The sequence below is a fragment of the Thermobia domestica genome, chromosome 3, assembly GCF_964235325.1.
Source record: "Thermobia domestica chromosome 3, izTheDome1.hap1.1, whole genome shotgun sequence".
NCBI classification, from domain to species: domain Eukaryota; kingdom Metazoa; phylum Arthropoda; class Insecta; order Zygentoma; family Lepismatidae; genus Thermobia; species Thermobia domestica.
Genome location: NC_137456.1, coordinates 106575804 through 106589654, shown reverse-complemented (window position 1 = coordinate 106589654; position 13851 = coordinate 106575804). Strand labels below are relative to the sequence as shown.

The 13851-nt window shown below is 37.1% G+C and overlaps 3 protein-coding genes across 3 annotated transcripts; all 3 read left to right on the top strand.

Annotated features, from left to right (window-relative positions):
- Positions 1-4858, top strand: LOC145681900 (uncharacterized). The gene is made up of 2 exons (XM_081753503.1): positions 1-277; positions 3228-4858. The coding sequence occupies exons 1-2, from the start codon at positions 1-3 to the stop codon at positions 4856-4858; spliced, it is 1908 nt and encodes a 635-aa protein (XP_081609629.1).
- A 56-nt stretch (positions 4859-4914) lies between these two features.
- On the top strand, positions 4915-5709 carry LOC145681899 (uncharacterized). Its single transcript, XM_081753502.1, has one exon. The coding sequence runs from the start codon at positions 4915-4917 to the stop codon at positions 5707-5709; it is 795 nt and encodes a 264-aa protein (XP_081609628.1).
- Positions 5710-6005: 296 nt separating this feature from the next.
- Positions 6006-7229, top strand: LOC145681898 (uncharacterized). The gene has a single exon (XM_081753501.1). The coding sequence runs from the start codon at positions 6006-6008 to the stop codon at positions 7227-7229; it is 1224 nt and encodes a 407-aa protein (XP_081609627.1).
- The last annotated feature ends 6622 nt before the right edge of the window (positions 7230-13851 follow it).

Below are 13851 nucleotides of genomic sequence, written 5' to 3'. Positions count from 1 at the left end.
ATGGGTTTACAGGCAAGTAATTCTGTTCCAAGTAATATTGTCAGGGATGAACTGAATGGATCAACAAAAGCAATGAGTGGCGCTGAAAGGGCTAGAAAATTAAGACTTAAACATAGGAGCAATGTGAGACTGAAAAATAAAGTGAGAATGCAACGTTATAGGCAAGTAAAAAGATTAACTCTTTCCTCTCACGTTCCTTTTGCGAAAATAATTTCTCATTGTTTCGTTGTTAGCCATTTAGAAGAGGAAACCACTGTAAAATATGAAGAAGAACAAGGTAATTTAAGTTAGATTGGTTCAAGGAAAACGAAAAGAGTGCCAGTGTACAGAATGATATATTTATCAAGTAATGAGAGCGACATTAATTCAAAATACAACTTTGAAGACAATGTTCATAATGATTTCGAACCCTCCAACTGTCGGGCTCAGAATGCACAGTATTGGAGCACGTGTATTTTTCCTAGTGAAATTTGATTGTGGCTCTTCCAGAAATAGGTTTAAATATCGGTATGTATGTGTGTCTGAAAGTGATGTAGAAGATGGGGACATTAGAGTAACAAATCTGAAATACATGGACAACAGTTGTACAAAGTTTAGTTTTGATGAGAAAAAAAAAAAAAAAAACAGATCTTATGTCTCATATGATCAAGTTTTAAATATACTTCAAGCACCTAATTTGCTGATAAAGGATGAAAGAATATACTATAAAGTTTCAGAACCAATAGCCATTTTTGTAAAGAAGTAAAGAGTTTTGAAGCGAATCCATTTGTCCCCTACAAGACTGTCAAACCAACTTAGATACCTAAGTTTCTAATGAAAAGAAAAAATGTGATTTATCATGATAATTTGTTTTTAAGCCTCGTGGTAAATGTTTCTATGTAACTTAACGTAGACGTTTTTGGTAGTTATTTTTTTTTTGTTTAATTTCTCTCAGCAAATTCATGTTTCTTTGAGTTAATATAAGAGTTTATTGTTCATTGTTTAACCTCAATAACAATAAACAGGTATTGGAATCTTAATAACTTAATTTTATTCACTTCCTTGCATAAATCTGTAAATGTCCCGTGCGTAACGTTACGCACGGGACAACATTTCTATACCTCATTAAATAAATAAGGAGGATAATAAACAAATTTAATAAGTACCACTAACAAGGTAATAATAATTCTACTTTGAAGCAAAAGTTTCAATACTTTATCTTCTATAATTACAAAGGAAACACGAAAAATACATGTTTTCCGTGACGCACGGGACAGCAAAACATGACATGAGAAAACTACGATTTTTGCCTTCCAGAATCAAACATTAATTAAAACAAAATTATCAAATTTTTGCCAAAGGTCCACTTCATATTTTTTGCTATTGTTCATATAATTACAGATTTAGAATTTAGTTTGAAAATTATTTGAAAATTGGGATACGTGAACAGCATTGAGCAAGGTGTAGAACAGATAAAGTTTATATGGTCAAAACCTAGTAAATATATTTTATAAAAAGATTTTAAATATTTCAGTATATAGTTACACTCTTTCTTAATAGAAAAACATAAACATCATAGTTTCAAATTAATTTTGAAAATTTACTAACAATGGACCACTTGCCAGAGAATCGCCCAATATAGCACAAACAGTAAGCCATCGAATTACAATCATTTACAACTAAAAACCTTGTGAACATGTTTATTCTCGTGTATTATTTTTCTGTGCAAACTGAAGTTGTAATCATTAAATACAGTGAATTTATATTGGGTTGCATTCATGTGGTGTACGAATCAAGCCTTACAGTCCACTAGTATGAACATTGTTTTTAGCATTGTCATTGTACTTGAGTGAAGTTACAAATATATACATTCAAATTGTACAATTTGGTCCTATCCGGGCCACATGAGTGCGAAGATTTCTGAGAATTGTTCTGTGCTGTTGTGAAGAGAAATGTGTTTGTGTCGGCCTATATGTGGTGCTATCACGTACGTTGGACAATAATGACGTTTTTTGTGTAGGCGGACAGCTGTTGTACCAGGACCAGGCTTCTGGAGTATATTTCATAGGTAAAAAAAAAAAAGAAAAAAAAGAAAGAAAGAAAAAAAAAGAAAAAAAACATCATCATCAGGTCAGTAGTTTTTCTTCTTCATATTTCTGCGTAGCATTTAATCATGAGTGAATCACACCAGCGTCTTTTAAGGCAAAGATCTGCATACAGAGGCCAGTTAACCAGAATAAACACCTTTGTTCAGGGCTTTGATCCAAATGAAGGCAATATAGAAGAAATACGTGCACGCTTAAAACATCTAAATAACGTTTGGTCAAAGTTGCAGGAGGTGCAAGATACTATTGAAATTGATCAAATCAAACCTGAAGCGGAAGCAGTTAACGCTCGTGCAGAAATTGAAAATGTGTATTTTTCTTTAGAGGCTCAAATGCAAGCACTTGTTTTAAAGCATGGAAATAAAGATCATATAAGGACACTTTTATATCTCTTATTCACGAGAATAAAGACATTTCCACAATACAGAAGTTTCAGTACCTCCGAACTTCTCTTAAGGGCGAAGCGTTAAACCTAATTGAAAATTTACCAATTACCGAAACAAATTATTCAGTAGCATGGCAATTACTCGTTGACAGGTGTTCAAATAAAAAGCTAATTGCTTCTTCTTACATTCACGAAATATTACAAATCAAGCCAGTGTATAAAGAAAATGTAAGTGAACTTCGCGCTTTTATAAATACAGCTACTAGCAATATAAATGCGCTACAAGCACTTGAGCCAAACGTAAACCTCACAGACGTAATTTTGACCCAACACTTTGTATCAAAATTAGATGCAACTACTAGAAAGTCATGGGAGCTTCAAAATACGAATTCTAATTTTCCTGCTTTATCAGAATTCTTTTCGTTTCTCGAGAAACGTTGTCAGGTGCTTGAGAACATGAGAACCAGTATTGATGGTGTGAAGCAGGGTACTAGCGTACAAAACAAGCAAACAAAAAGTATTCAGTCATCAAAGACTTATTTATCAACATTTTCAAATGCATGTGAATTTTGTAATAGCCAGCATCCTTTATATTCTTGTTCGTCTTTTGTGAATGCGGGACACAGCCAAAAGTTAGAGTGCATTCGTAAAAATAAATTATGCATGAATTGTTTGAAAAGTAATCATTTTTTTGAAGAATTGTAAATCGAGAGGTTGTAAAAAGTGTTCCAAAAAGCACAATACATTATTGCACGTAGACGTAACAAAGGACAAATCAGTGCGGTTTCCAAGTGTAAGCAGTGCCGTGGTGCAAGAGCGTAGTAACAACTCAGATTCCAGTGAAAATTTAGGGCAAGTGTCATATTGTGCATTAAAGGCTAGGCCTAACGCAAGAGTGTTGTTATCTACTGCAATAGTAAAAGTAAGGGATAATAAGGGAAATTTGGTTCCTTGTCGCGCGCTTCTAGACAGTGCTAGTCAGACCAATTTCGTAACAGAGAATTTGGTGCAACAATTGAACATCAAACGGTATAGACAGTATACTCCAATTCAAGGTATAAATCAAGCAATATCTAATACAAAGTACTCTGTAGATATTTGTGTCCATTCATGTGTTAACACATTTTCATTGAATATAAGTTGTTCAGTTCTCCCTCACATTACAAGTAAACTACCGGAAGAAAGAATTAATTATGACGATTGGAACATTCCCAAGGACATTGTTCTAGCAGATCCCACTTTTAATACGCCTGGAGACATAGATATTCTTTTAGGTGCGGAAGTATTCTACATAATTATGAAGTCAGGACACAAAACGCGGCCAGGTGATTTTCCAGTGCTTCAGGAGACAGAATTGGGATGGATCGTGGCAGGACGCATTCCTCAAGAACGTGACCCCCATATTCCATTAACAACATGTTTTGTGAAGACAAACATAGATCTACAGCAACAACTTCAAAAATTCTGGGAACTAGAAGAAATTACTGTTCCACCTAGATCAAGCGAAGAGCTTGCATGTGAGCGACATTTCGTTCAGAATACAACAAGAGATCATACAGGGCGTTTCATTGTACGATTGCCTTTGCTTAAAGACCGTACAGTTTTAGGCGATTCTTATCAGCAGGCATTGGTTAGATTAAAGCAATTGGAAAGAAGATTCGATCAACACCCAGACTTTGAAGCTAAATATACGGAATTCATGCAAGAATATGAAGATCTTGGTCACATGGTAAGGATAGATGAGAGTAAAAAGGAGGACGTCAGCGTTGCATACTATTTGCCACATCATGCAGTTTTTAAGCCCACAAGCTCTACATCGAAGCTCCGTGTAGTGTTTGATGCTTCAGCAAAATCTGACAGCGGAAAAAGCCTCAACGACATTCTCTTAGTTGGTCCTACAATACAGCAAGATTTGTTTTCTATCGTTTTGCGCTTTAGAACTCATTCAGTAGTATTCACTGCAGATATCGCTAAGATGTATCGCATGGTCAATGTTCATCCAGAAGACACGCAATTACAACGTATATTGTGGAGAAGATCTAGAAATGAACCGATTCAAGTTTTTGAGTTGAAAACACTAACGTATGGTACGGTATGTGCTTCATTTGTGGCCACAAGATGCCTACAGCAATTAGCAGACGAAGAAGAGCATAATTACCCTGTAGCAGCAGAAATATTACGTCGAGATTTCTATATTGACGATGTTTGTAGTGGCATGAGCAACATACAGCAAGCTCTAGAGGTCCAGAAGCAATTGATAGAGTTCCTGGTTTTACACTTAGGAAATGGAGTTCGAATGATCCAAGGTTATTGGAATCCATCTCGCCAGAGCTTCGAGAAGTGCAGCGTCCAATCCAGTTCCATGAGGGCCAATGCGTCAAGGCATTAGGATTGTCATGGCATTCAGACAAGGATATATTTCTCGTTGAAAGCAAGACGTCACCAATGAAGGTTCAAGAGTGCATTACTAAACGCCAGATTGCTTCAATCATTGCCACTATATTCGATCCATTAGGAGTAATTTCACCAGTTGTCATTTCATACAAAATATTTTTGCAAGAATTGTGGCGGCAAAAGGTTCAATGGGATGACAGTATACCAATGGAATTAGCAGAGAAATGGACTCAATTATACAAGCAGTTTCCATTAATCAATCAGATTAAATTCGACAGATATGTACTCGTTGAAGGAAACATAGCGGAGATTCAGATCCATGGTTTTTCAGATGCTTCTCAAAGAGCATATGGAGCTTGCATTTATATGCGATCGATCAATCAACAAGGAGAAATATCAGTTAAGTTATTATGTGCTAAATCACGTGTGGCTCCAGTCAAGAAAATCACTCTCCCACGTCTGGAGTTATGCGCAGCAGTTGTTTTGGCAAAATTAGTTCACAAGATTTTACCAATTTTAAAATTGAACATAAGTAGCGTCCATTTATGGACCGACTCCCAAATCGTGTTGGCATGGCTAGCTTCTCCGTGCAACAAATGGAAACCTTTCGTGGCCAACAGAGTAGCTCAAATTCAAGACTTAACTGACGTTAGCTGTTGGAAACATGTAACTTCTTCAGACAACCCTGGAGATTTGATTTCGAGAGGAATAGATGCAGTTTCCATAAAGGACAATTCATTATGGTGGCACGGCCCACAATGGCTTTCTAGTTTAGAATCTAATTGGTCAGTGACAAGTAAGGATTCATTGCAACCAGACAAGTTCCAGAGAGTAAGGGAACCATAACATTGACAGACACTTTAGACAATTGGTGCAATGAAACCATAACAAGATTCTCAAAATTGTCAAGGATAGTTAGGACAATAGCATATTGTAGACGTTTTGTTCATAACATCAGACACAAGCAAAACAAACTAACAGAAGGTCTTTCAGTACAAGAACTCCACACAGCGCTCCGTGTTTGCATCAAATGGACACAAGAAATTGGGTTTCACAGCGAATTGCAGCATCTTCGTAATGGAAACATTGTTCCGTCAAGAAGTAAATTGAACAATTTACATCCATTTTTAGATAGTGAAGGCATGATCCGAGTTGGAGGAAGATTGGAGAATAGTCAGCTTCCGTTTGACGCCAAACATCAAATAGTTCTGCCTTCAAATCAACACTTGACAAAACTTATAGTTGAAGCTGAACACTTAAGATTACTTCATGCTGGACCCCATTTATTAATATCATCACTACGCCAGAAATATTGGATCATCAGGTGCAAACAGGTAGTAAAACAAGTGATCCATCATTGCTTCACATGTTTCAAGTTAAAGGCCAGTGGTTCAGAACAACTTATGGGACAGTTGCCAGCAGCTCGTGTGCAGCAAGCCAGACCATTCCTAAACGTAGGCGTGGACTACGCTGGAGCGTTTTACATAAAATCAGGAGCAGTTAGAAATAGATCTGTACGTAAGGCATATGTTGCGTTATTTGTTTGTTTATCCACCAAGGCAATACATCTGGAATTGGTAACAGATCTTAGTGCGCAGTCATTCATAGCAGCTTTACGCAGATTCATAGCAAGACGAGGAAGATGTCTCAATATATACAGCGACAATGGCACAAATTTCGTTGGAGCCAACAACGAATTGAAAGAATTGTATCAGCTGTTTTCATCAGATCCTTTTAGTTCTCAAGTTCATGATTTTACATCGACCGAAGGAATTCAGTGGCACTTCATACCACCAAATTCGCCGCATTTTGGAGGACTATGGGAAGCCGGTATAAAATCAATGAAATACCATCTAGTTCGTATTACAAAGGGTGCAGTGTTAACATATGAAGAGTTTGTAACATTACTCACACAAATTGAGGCCTGTCTCAACTCTCGACCACTTACAGTGCTATCAAGTGAGCCTAACGACATCAGTGTTCTCACCCCTGGACATTTTTTAATTGGAGAAGCACTTACAGCTTTACCAGAGCCTAACCTCACCGATCTACCACACAACCGCTTATCTCGTTGGCAGAAGATACAACAACTAAGACAACACATTTGGAAGAGATGGTCCCGAGATTATTTACATGGTCTTCAACAACGCTCTAAGACAACTTCACCGCAACACAATCTCAAGGTCGGAGATGTAGTTTTGCTGATTGAAGACAACGTTCCTGCATTGCAGTGGAAATTGGGCATCATTGAAAAAGTGTTCCCAGGAAAGGATTTCTTAGTTCGTGTAGTGACGGTTCGTACTACAACTGGAACATATAAACGTTCCATCAAGAAACTAGTTGCATTACCATATAACAAGGATTAGAATTGAGATTTGAGTAATAAAAAATAAGTACAGTTGTAATATTGCTTCAAGTTTTGGGTTTGTTTCGTTTTTTATATGTATCATTTAGTTCTATTTGGTCAGACCTTAGCTGACCAACAGCGGGGAGTATGTTTGGGATTATTTGTGTGTTTAACAGTGTGTGTGCCTTTAGCTGGCAACAGTGTTCAAGTTGCTTAACGCGTTTCTATTGTTGGGTGAAGTGTGTGAGTGAGGCAGCAAGAACATGCAGTTTTGGTGGACCATATATCATGGTCGAACATCATACAATATAGCACAAACAGTAAGCCATCGAATTACAATCATTTACAACTAAAGACCTTGTGAACATGTTTATTCTCGTGTATTATTTTTCTGTGCAAACTGAAGTTGTAATCATTAAATACAGTGAATTTATATTGGGTTGCATTCATGTGGTGTACGAATCAAGCCTTACAGTCCACTAGTATGAACATTGTTTTTAGCATTGTCATTGTACTTGAGTGAAGTTACAAATATATACATTCAAATTGTACAATTATTATTATTATTATTATTATTATTATTATTATTATTATTATTATTATTATTATTATTATTATTATTATTATTATTATTATTATTATTATTATTACCAGGGGTAAAGGTGGATCTGAAAAAGAGGTGGACGGTAGGTGGCGGCATGACGTCCCGCCGTCCGCCTGTCTATCTTTACCCATTGTAACTTTTTAGGAACTGGGGGACACCGTACTTATTTTTTGGACGTTGGGGTCGGCGTTCCCCTGCACTTTTTCCCCTCATGATTACAATAATTACGAATCTACATTTGTCTTTACTTTCAGCGTGTTGTGGGTTCGCAAAACGATGGACAGACATTGTTCGTTCAAAATTATAGAGGCAAGTAGGGAGTCTAAAAGAAAATTTTCGGCTATATAAGATTGATATCAATGTAGGTTACGTAGGATTAATAAGGAAAATGTAGGGAGTTGGTTACGCATTAACGAAAGAAAGGAATTGTGTCGGGGCCGAATGCACACACAAGATGAAAATGATCTTGATGTACCTAATCATGTTTATTACATCATTGGTTTTCCTTTTGCATTTTATCTTACATTGATATATTATACACCCCGCTTCTCATTTCAATACCTTACGCTATATCCAAGATGGCAGCTTTCAAGATGGCCGCCAAGTCAGTGTTATAGCATATCAAATATCTTGATATCCTGGTGCTGCCCATCGTTTCCGTTTCCGACATAAACGGCTATCTTGCGACGTTTACCTTATATCATATTGTCGCGTGGTGCGTTATGCTGTGGAGCATATCTCCGGTGTTTCTGGATGGGGGCAGCTCTAATTTGGCATTTTTTTCTTCTTTTCTATTATGTGTTTTCTGGGCGAAGTTTGAGTCGGATCTGATCGTGCCTTGTTCTGTACGTTGCTTGTTAGAATATTATTGTAATGAACGCAATATGATAACATCACAGTTTGTATTAAGGCCTAACTATATATCTAAAGTCATTTTATTCGACTGCAATTTGGCCGTGATGATTAGGCGTACATAGTTACATTCAATCTTTTATATAATAATTTATATATTACAGAGATTCAAAAATGTATCGTTTCCATTAGTTAGCTCCTCTAAAACTCTCAGGTGTGTCTAAAAAACCAAGTAGTAGTATACGTCCTATTGCTATTATTACAATTGCAATTATCAATATTCAACAATGGTTCTTTTTTCACTTAGATATACTTATCTCAAGTAAGTAAACAGAAACAAATGAAAAAGGAGAAATGGAGGCCTTGAAAGTAAAACGTAGACAAATTGACCAGTGTTCAGAAGCATATTTTTAAATCACGCTAGACCTTACTCATAAGAGCTAAATACGCTGTTCTTGTAAGTTAGAGTTATCCGTTTCTCGCCACGTAGCACAAATATAACAAAAATGAAGTGTCTGTTACTGGCGGTCTTCGCAGCCGAAAGTACTAGCGCAATGGGCTAGTAATCATGATTGCTTTTGGTGTGGGTTCAAACTCCGGCCTAGGAAAGTTTTTTATTTTTATATTTTATTTTTACAATTTTCAAAACACTTTTTCATTAAAATAAGATGAAAATATTACTCAGAAACGTAACGTGTGCAGTTTTGTTATACGAATCCACAGTATAAGTAGTAGTAGTAGTAGTAGCAGGAGGGGGAGGAGCGGGTTAGAAGCCCCGCAGGGCTCGTTTTGTTCCACCTTGACCGCCATGATATAAATTTAACCTCAACTTCTTCAATTCCAACAAAGTGACAATTTTCTTTTATTATTACTATAATACACAATACATACACCAGAAGGTTTGGGCAATCGCAAGCTGCAACCAATCAGAAACGTGTTTTTAGTTTCTATGGCTGGGGTCGAGGGTCAAAAACTATGCTGTTCAGATGCTGTCTACAATGCCGTGAGCAGAGAGGGGCGGTGGGTCAGAGTGGTGTGATAGTGAGTGGTGGGTCACGGTGGATGATTGGTCGCAGTAGGTCACATGTTGTTGACCCACGATCCACTGACCCGCTGTATCACTCAGAAAATTCGATCCATTTGACCCACTGACCCACTCCAACTCTGGATTTGACACCACATAGAAACTGGAAGACCAAAAATTGCATGTTCACCATATTTTATTTTATTAACATATTTTATACCGAGAAATCCTACGGTATAGTTTTTTTTTTTTTTTTTTAATCTGCAACGGTTTTGAAGTTGTGAATGGATTTAGGCCAAAATATGTTATCATTTAGACTTAAATTTGTTATGTGTGGAATATTGTATAGACGGGAACCGACTGACTCTTTATCTTTTTTAATATTTTTTTCTTGTGGGTAGGACAGAATGCTAACTCGGGAGGAAAGAATCAAAATCTTTCTTTTGGCTGGAGAACGCAGTTCAGCAATAACATCCGTCTTTAAAGAGCGATATCCTAATCGCGAGCCGGTGACAGACAGTGCTGTACGAAAACTAATCTGCAAATTCATGGCAAAGGGAAATGTTGATGGTTTACCTCGATCAGGGAGACCACGAAATGCAACTGATCCAGACACATCAGCAGCTGTGTTGCGTGTATTGGTGAAAAGTCCTATGGAGAGTGTGCGAAGTCTATCAAATGAACATAATGTTAGTGTCAAAAGTGTTCAAAGAATGTTAAAAAGGAATAAGTGGCATCCCTAAAAAATTAAAGTTGAAGCAAAAACTGCTAGAGGATGATTTAGATAGACAATGGAGTTTTGTGAGTAGGCGTTGGCCCAGATAGCTCGAAACCGAGTGTTTCCTCATAACATTGTTTCTAGTGATGAGGAAAATTTCTATGTAACAGGTGAGATTAACAACCAAAATGTCCGGTACTGGGATAATACAAATCTTAATTGCATAGATGCATCAAAGATGCAAGATGCAGGTAAGGTAATGATGTGGGGTAGAATATGGGGCGAAAACTTATTGGATGTGTTTTCATTGATGGGACCTTGGATGCTGCACAATATGGAGATATGCTTGAAAACACTTTATGCCACTTTTGTTGGAAGAGGAAGGGTGATTTCATCAATATACCCCCTGTATATTGATGAGAATTACATACAGGTAGTGGTAACAACGGTAAACGACCTGCTGTACAGGCCCGCAACCAGCCACAGAGATTTGGGGGGCGATGAATATGTTAGGGAGCAAGCAGGCCGGTAGCCAGCCCAAAAATGTAGGGAGGCCCGGCTGAAGTTAGGGGGCCCCGATCCAACCGTATTATAGTTCATCACCATTTTATAGTTCATTTGCAAGCCTACCGTGAAAATTTTAGGGGGCAACAAAAATTTAGGAAGCGGACCCCCTAGACGCCCCCTGGATACGGACCTGGGGGCAAGTCATTAAAGGTTCTCTTACAAATAATTAAATTGTGTTTTCTGTGTTAATAATAACATTTTGTATTAAGGACTGGAGAGGGCACGTAAAGTTTATTCACATGACAATTCAGTTTTTAGAATATACGGAGGCCAAACTTATGACTCATCCGACGTATTGCCCTGACATGGCCCCGTGTGATTTTTTCTGTTCCCCAGGATCAAAGATCGCATGCGTGGGAAGAGATTTTGCAGCCCTGATGAAGCCGTAGTGGCTTACGAGAATGAACTTTCAACACTTGAAGAAAAAGACTGGCAACACTGCTTCCAAAAGTGGTTTTCGAGAATGCAAAAGTGTGTACAGTGTAATGGCGAATACTTTGAGAAAATGTAAGTGTTAAATTGATTTTAAGTATGTAAGTTATTTCACATCTCAAAACTTTCGTAGTGACCCTCGTATAAAGAAGTTTTATAATCGTTTCACAGCCTGAATATTATATTCCAAATAAATATAATAATTATTATTTATATGTTTATCTGTCGTTAGTAAATAAATTAAAGTAGAATAAAATATTGAATATTTTGTACTTCAAGTTATTGGGGGGGACGCGTCTCCCTCGTCCCCCCGCCAGAGACGCCCGTAATACTTGCCTTGTTTTGGTGGAACAATTTTCCATGCTGAGGAATCTTATTAATATTATTATTATTACAAAGGTACGTATATAAAATTTTTCTCTGTTGCGGGAAATGTGTCCTATTCTATATTGATTTAGCTAGTGTCCCGCGAAAGAGCCTCGCATTTATAACGAGAGCACGTTACAAACTTTATTAAAAATGCACAGAAACAGTGTCAGTTATTTAACATGTACGGAAGTGGAAAATCTTTTATCAATGTCAAAATATGTCATATCATCGCCTATGGCACTTTTACGGACCTGGGAAGGATTTTGACATGCACGGATCTGGGAATGTACGCATCTGAAAGGTAATCGAAATATCAAATGAGCTACTGAATACGTCAAAATCTCTTTTAGGATTTTTTTAAACATATCACTCGATGGAAAAAGGGGATTTCCACTATTTCTTTTACAGTATCTATTTTAATTTTAAAGAAAGCGTGTAGAATAAATAAACACATATATATGCATATGTAATATTAAGAAGTAAATGAACTTTGAAAAATCCTTTAAGCTCCGCCCACTAGAAACGAGTCTCCGCGATATTTATGCAGAAATGACATAAATTGTACCCATGAGTCTGTCAGAAATCTAAGGGATTATGTGAATGTAGAGCAAATAGGTATTCGTAGTCATACTGATGCAATACAGAAAATTCAGCCTTGAAATATATAGATCACCCTACATCTCTATATAGAAAATGAAAATGAAATGAAATCTTTCAGTTTAACATTCCACACTTATGGATGGAGGAAGGCAGATGATTAAGCCAAGTAATGATGGTGAAAGAATTGGTAGAATGAGAATGTGGAAGGAAACTGGAATAACCTGAGAAAACCTATGGACACGATGTTGCCCACCAAAACTTACTTGACCGCGAATCGAACTAGGGACCCAACGCACCAGAGGTCAGCATATCTAAATGAAGATCTATACACTATATATCAATACGAAATCAGTAATACTCGGCCTAAGTCCTGTTTTGTTAAGTCCAAAAACTTACACTACAACAATTACCAGGTACATCCTCATGGTACGAACTCTCAGAGCGAACTCGTGCCCAGTGTGACCACTGTTAGTACTTTCGTACTAGATCTAGTACCTTTTATGATATTTTAGTGTTCTACAAGGATCTTATAATATCCTTGGTGTTCTAGTACGTTCACCAACAAATCAAGAGAGTTCCGCGGTGATTGTGAAAGTGCAAACATCTGCGGTAGTGAGCTGCTGAAGAGGAAGTGGTTAAAGTGGAAAATATTCATCATTCACCATCTACACACATCACATTTGAACACGAAAACATTTATACACAATTACAATTACTCTACACGCACTCATTTCATTTATTTTTCACTTTATCCAACATTTTCACCCCGATCATCTGGGTAACTGGCCCTCTTCTTCCCGCTGGAACTCCTTCCTGATTTTGACCATTTTCATACCTGAATAAGACATTACAATTATTACCTGGACATGACTAATTGTTTCTTTATATACCATAACCTATCTAACTAACAATTTATACTTAAAAACACAATTAACACTATATGTAACAGGTAATACGACTAGAAATTCGACCAAAAAAATGCAAATGGCGGATTCCGCCATTTGTAAAATTAAATTTCAACATTTCAAATTAATCACATTTGTAGCATACATGGCGTAAGCTGATGCTTTATAATAACACCGATAACGGTGAAGAAGACAAGACAAGACAACAAATCTAGTACTTTTCTCCTCCTCTTCTTTTCTCATAAATACATTTGGGAGAGAAAATGGAATCTCATAAAAATTAGGCATTGTAGAAAATTTCAGTTCCTTGTAACATTTTCTGCCTGCTTTTTATTCAACAATGGTATTTACAAGAGAGGAAGTGGGACTTAGGTGCCTTCCGGCCGTCTCCTCCAACGAGAGGGAATTCTAGCAGTGGTTAGGGATTCCGCCGGGATTTTAAGTTTGGGGGTGTAAAGACAAAATTGGGATGGTGTAATGGTTTGCACGGTTCGTATCGAATTTTGGCTAAAAAAAAAAAAAGAAATTAAAGTTTTTTTTTTCAAGAATGTAGGGGTCACTTTCCTACCC

What these genes read in the sequence shown, in the direction of transcription:
- LOC145681899 (XM_081753502.1), top strand. Translation starts at nt 4,915, where the DNA reads ATGAAGGTTCAAGAGTGCATTACTAAACGCCAGATTGCTTCAATCATT.
- LOC145681900 (XM_081753503.1), top strand. Translation starts at nt 1, where the DNA reads ATGGGTTTACAGGCAAGTAATTCTGTTCCAAGTAATATTGTCAGGGAT. An exon ending in AAAATATGAAGAAGAACAAG is followed by an intron (nt 278 to 3,227) that starts GTAATTTAAGTT and finishes TATTGCACGTAG; the next exon opens with ACGTAACAAAGGACAAATCA.
- LOC145681898 (XM_081753501.1), top strand. Translation starts at nt 6,006, where the DNA reads ATGATCCGAGTTGGAGGAAGATTGGAGAATAGTCAGCTTCCGTTTGAC.